Source organism: Lissotriton vulgaris, chromosome 11 (genome assembly GCF_964263255.1).
Source record: "Lissotriton vulgaris chromosome 11, aLisVul1.2, whole genome shotgun sequence".
Lineage (NCBI taxonomy): Eukaryota > Metazoa > Chordata > Amphibia > Caudata > Salamandridae > Lissotriton > Lissotriton vulgaris.
In genome coordinates this window covers 1,090,318,171-1,090,340,395 of record NC_141699.1, presented here as the reverse complement: position 1 = coordinate 1,090,340,395, position 22,225 = coordinate 1,090,318,171, and the positions used below count along the sequence as shown (strand labels likewise).

Genomic DNA, 22,225 nt, shown 5'->3' with positions numbered 1-22,225 from the left:
GTGGGTTCATATGTCCTTCTACGCTGCTACACCCTGGTTCTTCCTGTGTGGGGCTTACTCATGTCCTTCTTCCCTCCGTCTCTTGTCTCTGCTACAGTCAATTGGTTCGGGGTCTATTTGACTGTGCCTCAGTCAATATGTTTCTCATAGAGTTTGTGGTTGCATATTACTTGTTGTTGCAGACCTGTGGTCGATTATCAGGAGTCATGTGGTTCCGGTCTTGTTGCCCTTCACGGTTACATCCTGTTGTTGTAGACTTCCTGTCGTTTGCCATGACATTCATTTCAAATGCCGTTTTACCTCATAGGAGGGCATAGTTTTCGCTTTTGCAAGACTGTTTCCAAGAGCGGGTACTCTGCTTTCCCTTCATTTCCTTTCAGTATACAGTGCTCTTTCACTGTCATTTATGGTGATGTTTCTCACCATTCTATTGTCAATGCAGTTCAGTATACTGTTCTCTTTAACTGTCTTTTATGGTTATGTTACTCACCATTCTATTCTTATTGTCATTGTTTTAATGATTTTTCATCTTTTTTGGCACACTTTTCCCACACTTTCACAGGTTTAGTAGAGGTGCAGAAAGGTTTCCCCAAAGAAAACTGAAGTCAGCGCGTCGGGAGGGACTTATTTGGCTCAACTGACGTCATGTCCCTGGACGACGTCAGGGCGGAGCCATACAGTGCCGTCCTCCGGCGCACAGAGGTACTGCTGAGAAAAATGCTCCAGATACAGTCTGACGCCTGGGGATATTCTAAGTTAAGGAATCTGCAGCTAGACTGTGTCTTTATCAGATACATCATTACCGAAGGTAAGTAACTCGTTCAATAACACTACATCCACCAAACCAGCTTCTTGTAAGCCATTAAAGCAGTCTCTAGTTGGATGACAGACAATTGCATCCAAGTGAATGCTAATAAGACAGAGATTATGCTCTTTGGTAATTCCCAAACACTTTGGTTGGCAGAATGGTGGTAGTCAGACTTAGGCATAGCTCTGGTTCCCAAGAAAGTGGTGACAAATCTGGGTGTCCGTTTAGACCAGTCTCTCACTATGAAAGATCAGGTAGTGGCTACCACTGGCACCTGCTTTCATATGATGAGTCTCTTGCGCAGAGTATTCCATCTCGTCCCTTTAGCTGTGTGGAAAACTCTGGTTCAAGCACTGGTCATTAGTCGGCTGGACTATTGTAATGCACTTCTGGCTGAAGCAAAGGAATCTTTATTGAATAAACTTCAGGTGGTCCAAAACACTGCGGCCCAACTGGTCCAGAATATGCCATCCATAACAGCCTCTCTTACACTTCTGCGTTGACTACACTGGCTTCCCATATGCCAGAGAATCAAGTTTAAGATCTGTTGCATTGTACATAAAGCCTTAAATGGCAAAGGACTTAGCTATATAACTGATAAACTCATCCCCTATCAGCCCAGCAGATCCTTACACTCCAGCGAGAAATCCCTCCTTATCACCCTCCATTTTAGGAAGTCTTGTATATGAGGTAAAGCATTTTTCTTTCTTGCTCCTCTCTAATGGAATCTCCTGCCCGTGAACCTTCGAAAGTGCACAGATCTCCCCTTTTTAGGAAATGCCTCAAAACATGAACTCCTTTGCAATTGAATCCACTGGTCCGGTGTTCAGCCGCCTTCAGCGCAGCGATACTGCTTAGGGGGTGATTCTGGTTCTTTATAAATCATTTATTCATTCTTTCATTCAAAGGTAAGGATGTGCAGCTCGAAGTCTATCTGATAAACAAGTTACTTACCTTAGGAGATAATATCTAGGTGGAGATTCCTTTCAGACCCACCCATGCCTCCCCGCTCTGCGGACCCAATTCTACAGCTACGATTGTTCGCCGTTCAGGGCTGTAGTTTGGACACACACTAATCAGTTCAATTTATGGCTTTCCACTCCTGGCATGGAAAGTCATGCAAAATAACTGACATTTGTGTGCCTCGGTGGCGGATGTATGATGTTAGCACGCATACTATTACCACGCATACCTTCACAACGCGGTATTTACAACGAATACCGTTACAACGCATAGCGCTTTGAGGTACTGGATAGTGGTAAGTATAATTTTATATTCCAACTCCAGTCCCCGTGGACACTAGGGAAGGTGTTGGATATAAAATTAAACTTATTCCCTATCCTAGAGCGCCCCCCAGCGCAATGCGTTGTAATGGTATGCGTGGTAATGTCTGCGTTGTAATGGTAATGCGTTGTAAAAAATGCGTGCTAAACGTTGTATACCCTCAGTGGCGCCTCTATAGGTGACCGTGACTTCACTCCCGGCGCCGATGAGGCTGACGCGCTGAACCAAACAAAGCCATCTGATGGAGCGTTTGGGTACTGCTAATGCAAAAGTTGCAGAACCCAGTCTGACCCATGGGAAATTCAAAGGTAAGAAATCTGCTGCTAGATATTATATCTACCAGATAATACTTTACCGAAGTTAAGTAAGTTGTTTGTCACAGACATAGCCCAAGCCTAGCTGGGAAGACACAGAAAACTCCGCTTATTGGGAAAGACAGTTCAGGTTACCAATAGACTTAAGTCTAAGACATCTTTTCATTTGTTGGGTGAAGGTACATTCTTGTTTGGTATTTCAAGGAAACAGAAGGAATTCCTCTAAAAAAAAATGTTTGTATAGCTCTCATGAAATGACTACTTGGCCTGTCCTGCCTCTAGTAGTTATTCAAGATCACATTGGTGTTTTTTGAGAAGGCAATTTTTTGGTTATCTGGCTTTTGCATCTCTTTATGTCCTGGATTTAATGTCAATCCTTTGTGTGTTGTCCTTGACACGCAAGAATTTACGATAATGTGGCACATAGGAGTTTCAGCATTTTAAAGCGTGAAACAAGAGATTCGATTGACAGGCCAAGATAGAAAATTCTCAACAAAAAAAAAAAGCTCATTAACCCAAGGTGGATGAGACGTGATTTTACTTCTTGAATCCTATGATGAGTTTTGCTGCTGTGTCTTAAAAAAATTTCAGTAAGACCAGTTGGATATCATTCATGCTGGCAATCAGTCTGTTGCCAATATGGAGGTGCAAGAGATGGGCTTGAAAGGCTGCTATAAAAGTATGCTTTAAAAAAATATGCCCTGTATTTTTTGCTTTTTTTTAACTTCTTTATTTAGTGAACAAGGAGTTCAGAGAGAGTTATAGTGTGGAAGTGATGGGGCAGGGGGAGCTAGATATATCTTTCAAGTATACATTACTAAACAATGGCTCTGCTTTTTCTCCTAGAATTTTTCTTATGCTATGGGCTAAGGTTAGCAGTAACATTTATAATATTAGATGTGATGGGAAATACAGCGCCTTATTTTGTGAAGGGTCCATTTCCACATATGACTCTGATGTATTAGGTGTAGAGACACCACTTTTCTATTTTTCTAGGTGTAGGAACCCACTCTACTATGTTCCACATTTCAGTCTTTTGCATACTCATTGGGTGGACTCAATTTTTCTTTAAAGCATACAAAGCAACATTGACAAAGTCATATTTCACATCCAGCTAAATCAAACATGCACGTAATCAGAGGCCAGTTTTCCAAATACTTCTATATTAGAACATTGGAATGTTGAGTGCCCCATTGAAGACAATCGAGTGCTCCGGGCTTCTAATGGATGGTACAAGTCCAGAGCATCAATATTCCAATGTTAGGCTTCACAGAGCCCAATGGGTTTCTAAACCCCCCATCCCTGCCACCCCTCGGTACTGTGAGGCCGTTTCTTTTACAATTTAGAAAATTCTGTCCTCTAGGAGCTGACTGTTCTTGTAGCCTTAGAGCCCTCTGTAACAGGCTCTAACGGCCATTAAAGGCCTTTCGGCTCTAGCCTTTAACCCCTTGCGTTCGGAGGGAATTCCCCGCCCATGCTGACTCCGCCTTGCGTGGGCGGAGTCATGACGGAACGGTTCCGTCATCAGCACAGCTCACCCGTAGCTGATGACGGAACCGCTCCGTCATCAGCATGCAAGGGGTTAATGCTGCAGCGGGCCTTTACTGGCCGGTACAACTCCCTACATCGGGTTCTAAGGCTATATTGAATGGATGTCAACAAAAGAAGCTACAAAGGAAGATTTCCTCCCTCTTACATTTGCCCAAAGAAGAGATAACTTACAGAAGGTATGACCCTTAGAAATATTCCAAACTAATAATCCAAGTATATAAAACAAATATAAAAATATCAATTTTTTGACTGATTGGACCAATTGTGCATCATATACTGAAAGGTTATGCTATGTTGTTTCAGCTGTTCAGCTTTACTCCTATGGATTGAGTGCCGGTGACACAGAATTTGTTCGGAGGACCCCAAATTTCAATTCACGTCTTTTTAAACCTGATATTGGATTTCCATTTGGAAGACAACTGTACACTTCCCTATATGTGAGTCTATACTGATTGCTTGTTGCATGCATAACATTTGCCTTACTTTTATTAAACAACTACTAACCAATATGCTATAGAATTAGGAATGTGTTTAATATTTAATATTAGTTCAAAAGACATAAAATTGTCACCTTTGTTGTGCTTTGAACGCTTAGTGTGATACATTGACACAAGTGAGCTTAAAGTTTTCAGTTGTTTTATAATCTGTCTCACTATTTTCTACAGAACAGTACATTACTTATGTGGGCAGTAAATCTATTGAGTGGGACAAGATTGCAAGGGTGTTTCATAAATTCAGAAAATCATATAGGGGTCAATATAGAAAGACATTCAGGAGTGTGTGCAGGAGTGTGTGAAGTAGTACTCTTGTAGTACTACTTCTCATACTCTCAATGCTATTGTGAATTGGCCCCAAAACATCTATAATTGTACTTTTCATGGAATACTCATGTACAAATAGTAAGGGCTGTAAGCTTTTTGTACTTATACTAACAAGGATTTGGTCATTATAGACCAATCCAAAAAGATGTTTATGAGTGTTTGAAACTCTTCTGTATTACTAGTTCTCAGACTCATGTATTTCTTTGTGAATTGTCCGCTTCCCATATGCCCCTGCTGTGGTGTGAGCATTTGCAGCAGAAACAAGCAGTGTTGACAGAACATCTATGCATGGAGGCAAGTTGGCATTTTTTAATTATTAAAAGATAATCCTCCTGAATAGGGGTATGATTTTGGAATACAAAAAAATTCAATATTCCTGGTGAGCTGGTATTTTTCTCACAGCGCATGTGGGACATTCTTTTTTCTTTTTCTAGTAAGCCTTGTAGTTTTACGGTCCACCCTAAACAGAGATGAATGGCCTTGTGATGCCATTTCAGATGATGGTCCAATGCCAGCTAGGCCAAGTATGGCCCACCTGTCAATAACAGAACACTTCCCCTTCCAAAAAATGGAGTATGAAAAAGATGCGCTGACAGCTATCTATGAAGGGCCCTACTCACATCTGCTTATGATGCATTAGGTGAAGAGACTCATTCTATCTTCAACTTTTCAGTTGCAGCTTCAGTCTTACTACTTAACTTTGTTTAGGATGCCAGAGGACGGTTTCTAGTTTTACTGATACTATTTGGTTTGGCTTTCGCATCAATGATGTTTCACCGTGTCGTGCAGAAGCTGTTAAATGTTTCCAGTATGATATGCTAGTGTGCAAACAGGAATATAATGACATTTTGAGAAGGTACTTACCAAGCTGGGTGAGTACTGATTGACAATATGAATGTACAGTATAAATTTGAAGTGACGGTAGAGTATTTACGGCAGGAGGGATGGAGTAAGACATAAGACGGAGTAGTGGGACGTCATCAAAATAGCCCTAAGCCTTGGAAATGCTTTCTCTGGTTGGAAGAATGGAATGCTAAATTTGGTGATTTTTTTCTGCAGCCAGACTGGACCCTTAAGAGCATTACTGAAAAAAGGATAGATCTGTTGGGGTCGCAAGAGTGCCAAATGGCATTCAGCGACATAAAGCGAGTTGAGAAGGAAGCATTGTCTTTTTGATGGGGAGTTCCATACTTCAAAAAGTAGTGTGTGGAATTGCTTTTGAATTATTAGCAGATTACTAGCCAATTGAGGATTTATTTACCATGAAGGATGCAACCAAAACTCCCTGCATTGCTAATTGGTTGCCTCGACTGCAAGTCATTCAAAATTATAGGCTTGATGTGACATTTGTCTGAGACAGCAGGTCACTTGACTATCACTTGCCAATGCTTGTTTCCGGTGGCAGTGTGATTTCACTTCTCTTTCCCTGCCATGCAGAATGTTATGTATGTCAAAAGAATCTAGGTATGTTATAATCCATGTGTAAGGAATGTGGGAGTTAGTGGCAGTTGGTTTCTTGCTACAGATTGTAGTGGGTGAGATTGTCTGCATTGAATAAACTTTATCCTTCAACCATCAGTTGTTCCTGGAGGAGAGTTATTTATGAAATATGACACTTGATTTAGAATTCTGAAGATGGCTTACTCCATTAAACACATAAGGAATGTCCCATTTGCCTTATTGCAATTGCCAAAGGATATTCATAGTTTGTAATAAGAGGGACGGGATATCTGTCATATGGATGAGGGACTAACCCATTTCCTAAACTCTAAATCAGTTCTTAACTAAGTATGTTCGAGGGATCAGAAATGTGAATTCCGACAGTTAGTCAGGGCTACGCCTAGATGCTGTGGGAGCAGAAGAGGATGATGACGATGGATGAGTTGGGTATCTGTTTGTGAACTGGATGAGGTACAACTAACTGAAGTAGTGCCTCAGAGGCAAAAAAAGTATGCCAAGAGATGTGAGAAACTTCAGCCGGTGAGAAGTTGGTGCAAGGAGGGGAATATGGTGTGAATGAGAGTTGTAAATTCAACAAAAAAGATTGGCGGTTGTTTAGATCCCAAATGTGTAGTGTAATCAAAATGAAATGAAACATTGTGGTGCTAGATGAAGGTACAAAATGGAATTTGAGAAGGGTGGCAAGGTGCAGTGTCTTGGAGTGAAACCATTGGGAGAAGTGTGTGAGGAAGCATTGTTTCCTAATCCTAAGGATGGAAATTACACAAACTGGACCTGGTGTGAGAAGACCCAGAAGTTCTTTATGGTATACTAACATGTCATATTGTACTTGTTTTTTTGCCCTATCTGATAATCGTTCCTGCTAAAAGCTAACCTACCAAAGCATGGTTTCCTGGCAGCACGCATTTTTTTATTCCTGCCCTCTGGTAATTTTCAATATTTTTAATGTAAGAAAGGTTTAAGGTGCGGTGTGTCCTTATTTACATTTAGTCTGTAAGGGGGTGCTATCTCCTAAGTAAGTTATAGCCTAAACATGTTGCACTATACGCTCATTGATCACCTATGCCAGATTTGTATAACAAATGATGTGCTCAGATGGATGGCATTCTTTCTCACGGGATGCACCCAGAGATTGTAACTCCCTCCTTTCATATCGCAAGCCAAGCACAACATCTGTGGTGTCCCCAAAGGCTCATCCCTCAGCCCAACCCACTTCAACATCTACATCACACCACTTGCGGACAATGTTGGATCGTACAACATCAACATCAACTCCTATGCTGATGACACCCAGCTCGTCCTATCGCTCTCAGCCGACCCCCACCTCGACAAAGACAAACTTTCACAACTGTATGAAGAATGTTTCAGCCTAGATTAAGGACAAGTGTGTCAAGCTCAACACGGACAAGATGTAAGTCCTCATCTTCGACAAACATACTGCCCTCTGGAATGGCTCCTGGTGGCCATTGGAACTCAGACCAACCCCACGCCAAAAGACCACGCCCACAACCTCGCATCATCCTTTACAGCAAACTCTGTAAGAAACTCAAGGTCAACGCCATCACCTCAGCCTGATTCTTAATACTCTGCATCCTCAGCAGAATCTTCAAGTGGCTCCCCATCAGCATCAGGAAGACGGTATTGCAGTCCCTCAGAACCAGCAGACTGGACTAAAGCATCACCACCGAACACAGACTACAGATGATCCAGAATGCAGCTGCCAAGTCTTATCTTTGACCTGTCCAAGAGAACCCACATCACCCAGCATCTGAAAGACTTTCACTGTCTCCCCGTCCAGAATAGATGCCATTTCAAGCTCCTGACCCACACCTACAAAGCCCTCCACGAACTAGGACCCGCCTTCATGAACCACCATCTGTGCTTGCACCGACCCTCCAGGAGCCTCCACTCTGCACACCTTGCCCTTGCCCAGATCCCACGCATTAGTTGCTGCCACGCTGGAGGTCACTCCTTCTCCCACCTCACTGCCAAAGCCTGGAACACCCTACTCCTTCAGCTCTGCACCTCACCCACGCTGACCGATTTCAGGAGCTCAATACTTAGCTTTTTCGACCTTCAGCAAGCGCCTGGATACCCTCTCAGGTGACAAGCTGTGCTTTATAAATACAATTTTGATTGACTTGATTGATTTTTTTTAAATATTTATGATTTTTTGTTAAAAAGTTAATAAATAGCTGATTTTATTTTAACTTTGTCTAAGTTATTTTATAAATGATTTTCAGTACAACAGACAGCAAATATTAATTGTACATTCTTCTATCAGTATTATTTAAAACTGCATCGATAATGACATATTTGCTCTGCTTGCAACTAGAATCTCTTTTGTTTTTAAAGCCTCCCCGCGGCCTTCTAGACAGTTTGTTTTGCATTGGCACAGTCCTCTTTGCCATTCTGTGAAAGCGGTTGCTTTGTTCACATGCCAGTATTGTGCATTATCATGTTTTGCTACCTTCACACCTCTTGCTATAAGTCTATGGGTGTGTCTCTTGGCCCTCCCATACAGTCTGTAATTCCCAGGATGGCTGAATTGGGGTTGATTGTAACTGCACATCCCTCTTCCATCCCAAGTGTATTTTGCATTTGTGACCAGTATGACTGAGGATTGACGTGTTGATGTATGTCCCTACTGCCATTTAGCATCCTAGGCAGGTAGAACAGGCATTGTGGAAATACCACAATGCCTGTGATGAGATAGCCAGGTAACGCAAGGCCACTTTGGCCATTTTGGCCTTGGTCCAATCCGTGTCTTTGAATTTCCCTACGTGAGCTTCTCTTGTGGTTCCCAAGTCTTTGATTGGGTCGACATGGTAGGGGCTAATGATTTATATATGTATTTATTCTGGAATTCCCCTTATTGTCTGTTGTTACATTGCTTCCAGTGAAGTGAATTATGGTATTAGTTTTGGTATAGAAGTAAAAATAACAGAAGAACTGGGATTTATGCTGCAAGAATTCCAGTGTTATTTAGTGTAGTGTTGATCATCGAATTTTATCTCCACGTTTTTTATTAAAAGTGTACAAGTTTAGGTGCTTTTAAACGTATGTCTAGTATTAAATTTTAATTAGAATATGGTTAATTCATATTTAACTACAACATTTTAACACTAAAATATGTATATTTAATTTATATGTTAAGATCATGTCATTTATTTTACATTAGTTATTATTGAGTGTTATTTTATTTCTCTGTCCCCATGGTTATCTATGGTAGTGTGTTTCAGTTCTTTTTAGTGGCCAGAAATGGCTCTAACTTGCTCCAAAGCTGCACTGGAATACATTTGAGCCTGTCCTGTCACCCTTGGGGCTGTTGTAACTTGAGAAGTCTAATTTGTGGATGAATGGACTTGCTCTTTTGTAGTTGTGTGCCACTTTGGCAGAAATATCCACACAGAATAGAAAGGAAGGGGGCATGTCTCCACGTGTAGGTTAGTGAATAGCATTTTCTAGTACTCGAATAGTACTCATTTTTTACTACTTTACATACAAGAACATTCAGTTTGTCAATAGGCCCCTGTGTGCAGTGTGAGAATGCATAGAATGCACAGGTGTAAATATGATGAATGTTGAGTTACCCAAAGTACGTTGTGAGAGGCTTTAATGCTGGGTTCACCTGGATCTCCTCCATCTAAGCTGGCTTGTAACTCCTCACTCTTGATTAGCCTCACCAGGCCAACAAACTACTGTTTTCAAAGGCTTCTAGAGACTTTTGGCTTCAACCTCAGACAAATCACTTTTTTTAAAGACGAAGGCGAAGGTACCGCAGACCGTCAGGCAGTCAGCTAGGTCTGTCCTGCTCCCTTCACTCTGGGTATTCCAGAAAACATAATAAGTCTTAAACTTGTAAAGAGATGGTTCACAGCTTTTCAGTGTAAAGCTACACCTTCAATTATTAGTGGGATCGCAGGTTTCCAAAGTATCCAATGAGAATTTCTCTGACAACATCCCACTCTTGATACACCTTCAGTATGGGCAAATTTTGTGCCAAATCATAGCCCCCAATACTTACACACAGAAGAGATAGGTATTTATAACATACCACCAGCCAATTTTCCTAATTTCCAAGGTTTTTCCACTCGGGTAGTTAATTAAAGTATGAAAAAGCTTAACATATTACATAGAAAAATGCTTTTCAGGATTGTCCTCGCTTGCTGCCTCTAAACTACCCTCAAACATAATTTAAATTAAGTGAAGTACAACCAGTTAGGCAGCAGCCTTGCAGAGTTGAAAATAGAGGCTTTCCCTTTAGCAAGAAATAAACGTTAAGTTGCAAAGTGTATCCCCTCGTCTTCCTGACTTGTCTTTAAAAACTTTAAAATATGTGTAGGTTTTACAGATAAAAAAACCTACTGGAGGAGCAAACGTTACTGACATAGGTCTTGAGGGTAAAATAAATCTTTAAAAATCCTCTATTAGTGGAATAACTTTCGCGTAGGATTTTGTTGGAGCCATCAAAACTAGCACAGGGCTTAAGGGTAAAAGAAATCTTTACAAATCCTCTATGGGGTAACTCTTTCACGAAATACTTAATAGAAACAAAGATTACTAGCTTAAGTCTTAAGTGTAAAAAAAATCTATAAAAACCCTAAGGTAGCAAGGATAATTCTTTTGCTAGATATTTTTATTAGCTGTTGTACATTTTTGTTTTGTTTGAATGGATACCAGCGTGTGCCGGTAATTAACATTGTTAACTAAGGAAGTGCACTGCTTGGCAAGTTTTCAAATCTTTATTTGCAAGTTTTTAAATTTTGCCAGGCCCTAATATCTTCCAATTCAAGATTTGGAACAGAGGAACAGTCGCTGTGATACCGTCTAAGTTGCTATTTTTAGCAATGGGTGGAAAACATCAGAAATTGTTTTGGTCCATGAAAAACATTTTTAGATCATTTCAAATTTCCAAAAATAATTTGTAAGCATAAAAGTGCTTCTGTTCTCCATAATTATGTTGTGTTGACACAATTTTTCTTTCATAGCACTTTTTCATGTTTAGAGCACATTTTTCATGGCTGCGTGCTACTTCCCACATTTACTGATTTTATATATAACTGTTTTCCCTTAATAGGTGAAAATCACATATATCATGGTCTTCATGTTAACCTCTAGTCATGATGACATTCCATGGTGTTTATTTTGTGACAATGTTTTTGTAAGTTTACTACAACCCACTGATGATGCTTTGCTTTGCTTTGCTGTTCCAGTTCACAGACAACGGGCAGATCGTTTTCCCGCGCTCTGACAATGACGTCTTCTCTTACGTGAACCCCCCTCCAGGCGGATTCACTGAAAGCAGCCCCGTCCCCATGGTAGCCGTGTTTTGGGATAATGCAGATTTCTCCAAAAATGTTGGGTCTACATTTTACCAGGTTGGTTTTATGTAAATGAATTAATCTCACACGCCCCTATTGATCGGACTGTGACAGGTTTTATAAGCTGTTTTCAAAATATGACCTTTACTTTTAGAAGAAGTTGCATCATGATAATCAGGGAGGAAAAGGCGAGGGTTTTTTTACCTTTAGGAACAATGAGCTAGGCTAACTCATAGGGTTGAGATGGGGAGAGCATTGGGTAAACTGCAAGATTAACGTTTTCTTTGTAAGTTTCATTCGTTGACAGGTTTTTCAGCTACCACCTCTGCGATATTACTCGATTGTTGGAAATGCCTTAATTATGTAAACACAAAGGGGCAGATTTACAAGCTCCTTGCGCCCCTTTTACGCCGCCGTTGCATCACTTTTGTGACGCAGCGGCGGCGCAAAAGAAGCGCCATTGTGCAGGGTACTTACAAAGTGACGCATCTGGGAGACGCGTCTCGTTGTAAAGCCCTGCGTCAGAATGAGGCGTTCTGGCACAGGTAGGGGCGTTCCGGTGCAGGAACGCCTCCTAAAAGTGACTGAGTGAAATCTACAAGATTTCACTCAGTCCCTTTGCTCCCCATGCTGCGTCAAAACTCTGCGCCTGCTTGAAGCAGGCCTAAGGATTGACGAAGCATTAACAAGATAGGGCCCCCAGAGCTTTGCTGGAGCTGCATCGCGCTTGCGACGCAACTCCAGCAATGTGCTGCTTTTACAGCACCCATGCGTCACGCATCTGTGCCGTTTTTGCCCATTGGTGCGCCGCATTGTGAATGTCGCGCATCAATGGTGGCGGAGGCATGGTGGCGCACAATAAGTGGTGCATCCCTGCTGATATGCAGGGATGCGCCACTTATTGTAAATCTGCCCCTTGTACCCTCCTTTCGCTAAAAGGCTCTCTTGTCTTTCTTCAGCTGTCACCACCAATAATAAAGTGTTTACTATGGTAATTTACTTGTGTTACTATTAACATCAAATTAATTGATAGCCAATCAACAGAGCTCTGAAGGATGAAAGGCTAGGTCACCCTTGCCAGGATTTAAATGAATGAGTTGTAGGTCACCCACAGATATCAGCAGTGAGTGCTTAACTCATTGAGATAGTTTGCTGGCTTGCGGTTGGTCCATTCTTGGAAAGGCACAGACGAGTAACAGAACAAGGGAATATAATGCTGCTTAGTTGAAATCCAAGCGGTTTAACAAGATAAGCCTAAGATTTTGCATAATATTTGTCTCAGGGCAGGGCAGAGGGCATGCTTTGTTGACGTGTGGACCTCTCATTCTGCATGCCAAGGTGTCTTGCACTGGAGCTGCCACCCTGACTGTAAGAGAAAGAACTCATTTACTAAATATTAGACCCTGAGAGGGGAAACAAATCTCAAAATACAGGTGGAGCTGGAGAAATAATGAAAAAATTATACATATTTTTAATTAAGTTGGTGCAGACAGTGACACGCAAGACCTGTGACAGAGTAAAATAAGAAAAATTAAAATGATGCTTGATGTATACAGGGAGAAGAGAGGGGTCATAGAGAGACAGAGACAGGCAGAGAGAACACAGAGACTGACTGGAAGACAGAGAGGGGGAGAGACACAGAGAAAGAAACAGAGGAAAGAGGGAAGAAGATGCAGGTAGAAAGAGTGGAAAGTGACCATGCTATAAAGAAAGAGTGGGAATAGTAAAGAGTGAGAGAGAACACGAGGGCAGAAGGTAGGTGTGAGACGACAGAGATAAAGATGGCAAGGACAGGGGAGAGAGAACAGAGAAATGGCAAAAGACTAGAAAGGTGAGAAAATAATGGATAGGGAGGGGTGGAAGAAAGATTGAGCACAGGAATGTGTGAGTGTGTGTGTTTGTGTGTATGCGAGAGAGGGAGGAAGGGGGAGGAAAAGTGTTAAGAGGGAACCAGAGTCAACAATCAAGAGATATATAGAAGTCAGATGGTGTGTACAGTGCCAGGAGATTAACACATTAAACTATGACAGTGTGCCAGTAAATAGGTAGTTGAAACAGTTCTGTTATCTTAATATGCATTGTCCATCAGAAATACATGCCTGCATATGTGTCTATGCCAAGAACGACGCTTATCAACAGACAGGGGTTCAAAGGAGCATTATGCTAGCTTTATCGGGCTCTTTAGTTTCACTGCAGTGTCTTTGTGTGTGCAAATGCTTCAATAGGGATACACATGTTATCATGACATATTTTTAACACAATCATTTTCATGTCCAACAAGCATGCATTCCACATTCCCACTCCATAATAGTTTTAAAATGGCCATATTCTCTTTAGGGCAAAATGTTGAAGCAAATGTTCTTTAGCAAGTATTCCCCTGCAATTTAAATGAATATGTATAAATTCCACAGGAGTACACCACTCTGAACTCCGAAACTAATACTCTTGTCCAAGACGTTGAGGCAAAGATTCAGAAATACATGAGGACCTCATACACAGCTAAGTGGACCCTCAAGGTCACGTGGGACAATGCCACAGCATTCCCAGCCAAGGATAAAGATGCTAAGGTAAGCATAACGTTTGCTTTTGAAATGTCTCCTTATTGCACCATGGGCACCAATGTCTTGATTTGTGGTGCAAGTGTTGTTGAAATCCTCCAGTGTGCTCACATACACGTGTTAAATCTGTTAGATAGTTGTCTCTGGGGCTGCAAAGCTGCAAAGCATGATTCTCTCAATTCATTCTTAGAAGCATGATACCCGGATATATGACGTTGCAACGCAAACAATTATAACGCATGCATTTACAATGTGGTTTTTACATCACAGCATCCATCACAATGCATGATTTTACAACGCATGCCCTCACAACGCATTTTTAGAAACTACATTTACAACGCATTCCATTACAAATCCTACCATTACAACGCATAATACTTTTAGGGAAGAGTAGTGTAACTGTTGGATAGTGTAGGAGTACAAATTACTATTCCCACTCCAGTGAGTGCAACAGTAGGGTAAGTGTTGGATAATGTAGGGGTAAAAATACTATCCCCATGTACACCAAAACCCATACCCACTCTAAAACTAATAACTACCCATTACTTATCTTATAATGCGTTGTAATGACATGTGCTGTAATGGTATTCGTTGTGATGGCATGTGTTGTAGTGACTTGCTTTCTAAAGGCATGCGTTCTAATGGCATACGATGTAAAGGCAGCTGTGTTGTCATGACGGCGTTGTAAAGGTAGAGCGTTGTAATGGTTGTTTCCCATGATCCCCACTACCCAAAGTTTCTGAAGCATGATAATCTCCCACCACAGTTTATTAAGGATGCCTCCTGCCCATCACAACCTGAAAAGCACGTGTCGCACCTACCACAGCCTGCGAGGCATTACTCATGAGCACCACAGTCTGTTACATATATATGCAGCTTGGCAGCCAGTTATACTTGAGGTCTCCTGCCAGTCTTTTGAATATCCGTCCTGCCCTCCACAAACTCTAGTCCATATTTATTTCCCAGTCATGTCAGTTAGGCATGCTTCCTGTCCACTGCTAATCCACCATGGTATGTACCGCATGATCGAAGGCGTGATATGACATGATTTTTGCCAAGTGAAGACTATTAGGATTGATTCTAAAATACAGCAGTCTGCAGTGAATCATGGCACCTGCTGTGCATGAAATGCTTGCTGCTCAAAGCAGTCTCAATCTTTCAAGAGGTTTTTGTGCCCTCTCAGTCTGTAAGTGTAATATCTTATACTTTTACTTATATATAGTTCCTATTTAAGAGTCAGTTAATTCATATATAGGTTCTTCTCTGTAGTCTGTGTAGACGTGATGCTTGTGTTTGAAAGTGCACCATGGAGATAGAACCTGGTGTTGTGATGTCTCTGGTGCTATCTGTCATTTGCACCTGACTTCTTCTCCTGGATGGATGGGATCACTTTTACTGGAATAAACTTACTTCTGCATTTTAATATTTTTAATATCTGGAGCCTCCCTATCTTCGTTTTACCTAAATTTTACAGTAAGCCACTTCATCTTGTTCTGATGCCTAAGTTTACGGTCCTTGCCCACTTTCTCAAAGAGATGAAAACCATCACCGGCTGCAGTGTCAAAGAAACCATTGAATGCAAAGACTTAATTGTTGATGGGGAAGACTCCATTGTTGTTGGCAAAGACTTCATAGTCACCTATGTCAGTAACCAAATCATCCATGCAGCAGCTCCTGCAGGGGCTATAATTTCATGATCAGTGACGTCACTGACAGTCCTGCCAATGACAGCACTTTTTCCTGCTATAACCACAGTTATAATTTCTGCAACAGGAGTGGTTTCATTAGTGTCCTCCTCTTCAGCTATACCTCAATTTTCTTTAACCATACCACTCAGATATTTATGAGTATTGCTGATTCCTCTGGAGCCTCCAAAGGAACTGCTCCTTTATTCCTCGTGTGGACTATTGGGAGATGACTGGGAAGACTGAGCCAAATAGGGTCTTTCTTCAGTGAAAAGGATGAGGAGGATCAGAGCACAAGGCCAGCAGAACTGTATATTCAATATGTACATTCAGACCATAAAGAAGTTAGGCCACAATTTCAGACTATAAGTGCCTTTAATGATGCATCGTTGGAATGGAACCCACCTGGGCCTTTGTCACTGTCCTTGTCTCTGTACCTTTAAAACTGCTAACATATATACAGAGCATGACGTAAAACATTTATAATAGACTTCCGCCCATGATGAAAGCACTCCTGTAACTAGCAGTAACATCCATTTCATTGTAGCACTCATCCTTTTGCCAGCTGCACAATCGCCACAGCCAGTTCAACCTGTTTCTTTGCCACTTTCCACTTAAAGGAAATGAGTCCTGTTCATTCTTTGCCCAGAGAGATGTCAATGGAAGGTAATATTGGTGCGGGCTCGCACAACGTGGAGAGATAGGTCTCCGTCGTCGCCTTGAATCGGCACTCGACGTCGAGTCAGGCTCCATCGTCGCCTAGTCACAGGCAATCGACGTCGAAGCATGGAACTCCGTCGACGTCAACCAGGCGATTGTCGACGTTGAGTCAGGCTCTGCCGTCACAGGATCATCAGCGACTGGCATCGAGACGTCGAGGTCCAGATCCACGATGAGGCAGAAGTCGACAAGACCAAGGGTGTCAACGTCGAGGGATGGTTCGACGTCGAGAAGGATTTCTCCATCGGACAGAGCAACGGGGAAGCAGCAGGCGCGCTCTTCGCATAGAGCAAGATCTATAGACTCTAGCCATTCGGCTCACGTCATGCGACGTCGAGACATTCAAAATCGACGTCGAGGAGACGCTCGAGATCCAGAGACACCCCAATATTGGTGACGCAGAGCAGATCCTCGTCAAGGTAGACGTCTCATCCCTCTCCGCGACGGCGGTAGCATTCAAGATCACATGGGCGTTCTGAGCATTCCATCCGAAGTCCCCCAGAGACAATTGCATCTTCTCGCAGTGCGTCTGTGCAATCTGGAGGTCCTGCAGGCTCTCCTTCTAGAAGCCCTTGTAGGAGACAGGACACCCCTTCCGTTCACCTATCTCCCAGATGGATGCAACCACTACATGTATGGCAGTCAGGTGCAACGGGTGGGGGAAGAAGAGAGGCTGAATATTCAAGTCCTGTGCATAGGTCCCCTTTACAGAGCTTGCTACAAGAAGCCGACAAATCGCCTACCACTCACCCCAGGGAGCACAGGAGCAGGTCTCCAGTCTGAAGACCTGCACATAGCCATCATAGAAGGCAGCGTACGCCTTCATGGTCTTCCTCGACAACGCTATCGTCTAAGAGGGATTACTCTCCAACCCTCACGGATAATCCTCCCAGCAGAGTGTCACCCATTGATGACGTGAACACTTTCCACGATGTATTATCCAGAGGTGTGCAGAAGTTGGGTGTTACTATGGCCGCAACTCAGACCACAACATCTATTATCTTTGAAACGCTGCACCAGCGGTCTATGTCGAGACCGTTACTCCCTTTGGTACCGGGAGTCATCGAACCGGTGATGGATGTTTTTCTGGCCCCAGCCTCAGCAAAAACAGCTCCAGCGAGGATCTTAAAGAAATATAAGCCGGCGGCTTTGGACCCTCTGTTTTTAAGGTCTGAGCCTCCCCCTGACTCGGTGATAATCGCAGCAGCGAAAAAGGCACATTCGTAGCATTTTCTTCTGTCCCACCAAACAAGGACAGTAAAGTCATGGACTCTTGGGGAAGAAAAGCCTGTGGGTCTGCTGCATCCTCGCTACAGGTATCCAATGCTTCAGCCCTGCTAGGGCATTATGACAAATCCCTGTGGGACTCTTTGGATCGTTTCAAAGCAAAACTCCAGAAGGAAGACCAACAGGACTTCGCGGAGATTATCCATGAGGGTTCTTTGGTTTCTAACCAAGTAATAAGCGCAGCAGCTGATGGAGTCTCCCTGGCGGCGTATTCTTATGCTCATGGCATTTGCGCACGCCGTACCTCTTGGTTACGACTCACCTCGTTGAAACCAGATGCTCAGCAACGTGTTTTAAACTTACCTTTCTCCGGTACCTCTCGGTTCGGTGCCCTTGCAGACGAAGAGATGGGCAGGATGAAGACGGAGTTGTACACTTTAAAGGCGGTTGGTCTTAAAAAAAAAAGAATTCAAGCAACGTTTCAAGTCGTACAATTGCAAAGGAGGCCAATAGAGGGTTCAAACCCCTCAATAATCCCAAAATAAACAGGGGAAATCCCAATATCAAGACCAGCGATCTTCCAGAGTAAGAGGAGGACGTCAGCAGCAATCCTCTTCCACACCCAAAGCAGGAGGGAAGCATGAGTCTCTGCTTCCTCCAGCACTGTTGCGCACTCCAGTCGGAGAAAGTATAACACACTACGCTCAAGAGTGGCGCACAATTACAAATGATCAGTGGGTGCACAATATACTAGACAATGGCTACGCACTATTTTTTTGCAAAACTCCAAAAGAATGTCCTCTGTAAAAAATCAAGACAACATCATTTGGTCCTCTACCGTCAGGAAGTGGCGGCCCTTCTAAAAAAACATGCAATAGAAGAGGTCCCGTCACTTCAAAGGGGGAAAGGCATCTATTCCAGATACTTCCTGGTCAGGAAAAAAGACCAGCAAGGCAAATTCAGACCCATCTTGGATTTACGTTTTCTAAACCGATGCATCAAAAAAGAAAAATTCCGAATGCTGTCTCTCCATCAAATTTTCCCTTACCTGAAGACCGGTGATTAGATGTGCTCGGTGGATCTTCAGGATGCATACTTCCACATCCTGATCATGGCAAGGCATCGCAAGTTCCTAAGTTTCACGGTAGGGAAAGATCATTACCAGTTCAAAGTCTTGCCCTTTAGCCTTAAGTCAGCCCCAAGGGTATTCACGAAGTGCATGGCGGTAGCGGCGGCATACTTACATCGTCAAGGCCTACACGTATACCCATACCTGGACGATTGGCTTCTGAAAGAATCGTCTCGTCTTCTGGTTAGGAGCATCTCCTCATGTGTCTGAGCCTTCTTCATCGTTTGGGCATTCATGTCAATCTGGAAAAGTCAGTCCTGTTTCCGACCCAATCGATCCACTATCTAGGGGCCACTATCGACTGCGTCCAAGGAAAAGTGTTTCCTTTGGCGGAGAGACTTTCATCATTGAAAATCAAATGAAACACGATTCTTCAAACTCCGCAGCCATCGGTGAGGCAGGTGGCTTCCCTGCTGGGTTCAATGGCCTCCTGCATTTTTCTCATACCCAATGCCAGGTTGAGGATGAGGCCACTTCAGCAGCTACCCTATTGAACAGGGAGTCCCGCAGGGCTCTGCGCTAAGCCCCTCTCTTTTTAATCTTTATGTTCAGCCTCTGGCGGCAGTGGCCAAAGAATGGGGCTTGACATTGGTATCGTACGCTGACGATACACAACTGGCCATTGCCCTTTCAGACGGACCTTCCAACTTTTCCTCTAATTTTAAAAACGGACTCTCTGCGGTCGCCCAATGGATGACCACAAACTGTTTACAACTCAACGGCGGAAAAACAGAGGTGCTTCTCCTTGGCAAAAACACCAGCCTTTGGAATGAGCACTGGTGGTCATCCTCCCTTGGTACCATCCCTCCCCCCAAAACCCTAGTGAAAAACTTGGGTGTCTGGATGAACGACTCACTCAACTTTCGAGCTCACACCAAGAAAGTTGCCGGCACCTGCATTGGCTTACTGAGAAGCCTTAGCCACATACTAGGCTTCTTTGACGCAAAGACCCGCCAACTCATCATCCAAGCCACCATCCTCTCGCGTCTAGACTATGCCAATGTACTCCTTCTTGGCGCCAACAAATGTGAGTTAGCACGACTCCAACGCGTGCAGAACTCGGCCGCTAGAACTCTGGTCGGCCTTCCCCGCAGATGCTCAGCCAGAGCAACCATCAGAAAACTGCATTGGCTCCCGGTTGACTCCAGAATCAAGTTTAAGACCCTCACCATGACCTTCAAAATTCTCAAACTTAACACTCCCCCTCTGCTTCAACCCCTTCTCACTCCCTATGCGCCGTCACGGAACCTAAGATCTTCCAACCAAAACCTTCTCTACGTCCCACGCATAAAACTCTGCCGCATGGGCGGACGCTCCTTTAGGTTCCTGGGAGCCAAGATGTGGAATGAACTTCCACATCATATTCGCGCGCTGGACAACTTATCTGCTTTCCGGAAGGCAGTGAAAACTCTTCTATTCCCTTGCCTGTAAACTTTCCTCTGTCCTTGGACCTTCTAGCTCAGGATCGGATCTGGGTTTCAGCGCCGGGACGCCTCATTGCCGGGGCAGCTGTAGCGCTTCACCAAAACATTAAGATAAGATAAGATAAGCAGGACATGGAAGACAAATGGAGTCAAGCCTCAGGTCAGTGGTACGACCGGATTCTTCTATCTCCCATTGCGAGGAAGTCCATCCTCTGGTGGATACGCCCTCGGAATCTCATGGTGGGAGTTCCTTTTCATCAGCCTACGCCTGTACAATCCCTGATCACAGACGCCTTTCTTCAAGGCTGGGGGGCACATCTGGGTCCTCTTCAAACTCAGGGGAGATGGACCCCCCACAAGCAGACTTACCATATCAACATGCTCGAACTGCGGGCAGTCCACTTGGCTCTCAAAGCTTTTCAACCTGCCCTTCAGTCAGATTCAATTCTGGTTCAGACGGACAATACAACCACCATGTACTGTTTAAACAAACAAGGTGGAACACGATCTCGTCCCTTGTCTCTCGAGGCTCAAGCGATTTGGCACTGGCTGCGAGCCAGGAACCTATCGATCACGGCAGTCCACCTGCCGGGAGAGCAGAATGTTCAGGCAGACTCCTTATGTCGTCACTTCCAAGAGCAAGTGGACTGGCTGCTCAACAATGACTTAGTAAACAATATTTTCCAGCAATAGGGTCATCCCAGCATCGACCTCTTCGCAGACGAAGACAACAAAAAATGCCACGCCTTCGCATCCAGGTTCTTCCGACAAGGAACGAGGGGGAATGCACTTTTAATCAGTTGGTCAGGAACGTTTTCATACGCCTTTTCACCTCTCCCTCTCATTCCGAAGGTGGTGGCGAAGCTTCTGAGATCCAGGATGAAAATGATACTAATAGCACCGAATTGGCCTCGCCAGTGGTGGTATCCTGCAGTATGGACACCTAAATCTTCCTTCAGACTGCATGGAAATTCTAAAGGAGTCAAAGAGGCCGTCTACACACACACCTCATACTCTATAAAGTGGAAGAGGTTTTATCTGTGGTGTGTTCAAAAGGGTTGGAGCCCGACTACTGGTCAGGAGGAAGTCATACTACTGTACTTACTCTATTTGGCCAAGTCGGGTTTAAGGTACTCTTCTATAAAGGTAAGTTTGGCAGCCATTACGGCTTATCGTAAGACTCCTAACCAACCTTCATTTTTTCAGCTTCAGGTGGTTATGGATTTCCTACAGGGGCTAAAGAAGGTTTACCCTCCTGTGAGACCTCCCTCTCCACCTTGGGAGCTGAATTTGGTATTCTCCAAGCTCGCTGCCCATCCGTTTGAGCCTATCCATAAAGCATCTCTGCAACACCTATCTTGGAAAGTGGTGTTCCTAGTGGCAATCACCTCTGCACGCAGAGTTAGCGAAATTCAATCTTTGTCATCTAAATAGCCCTATACAGTATTCTATCATAATAGAGTTGCTATGTGAACCCACCCTTCTTTTTTACCTAAAGTGGTGTCAGAGTTCCATGTAAATCAATCAATTTCTTTACCATCTTTTATTCCAAACCCTACAACTCCAGCGGAGAGAGCCCTGCATTCGCTGGATCTAAAGAGGGTTCTTAAATTTTACTTGGAAGCCACAAAGTCTGTGAGAAAATCTGACCAGTTGTTTGTAAACTATGGTTCGGTCAGAACAGGTTTTGTGCTTCCAAACGGACCATCGCTAGATGGATAGTCTCTTGTATAAAGTTATCTTACCAATTGGCAAATAAACCTTTGCTCGCTACCCCTAAGGCTCACTCAACTAGGGGCAAAGTGGCAACAGTGGCTTTTTTGTATAATGTACTGATGGCCGAGATTTGCAAAGCGGCAACTTGGAAATCGGTTCACACATTTACCAGGCATTGCTGTCTGGATTCAGACTCCAGAGCA

The 22,225-nt window shown here is 43.5% G+C and overlaps 1 protein-coding gene across 1 annotated transcript in view; it reads left to right on the top strand.

Moving 5' to 3' along the window:
• Nucleotides 1-22,225, top strand: part of LOC147684201 (uncharacterized) — a 522,357-nt gene that overhangs the window by 321,174 nt on the left and 178,958 nt on the right. Inside the window, exons 34-36 of the mRNA XM_086942611.1 lie at nucleotides 4,261-4,394; nucleotides 11,456-11,620; nucleotides 13,975-14,130. Coding sequence (XP_086798737.1) covers nucleotides 4,261-4,394; nucleotides 11,456-11,620; nucleotides 13,975-14,130 — 455 coding nt within the window. The remainder of the gene's footprint in view (nucleotides 1-4,260; nucleotides 4,395-11,455; nucleotides 11,621-13,974; nucleotides 14,131-22,225) is intronic.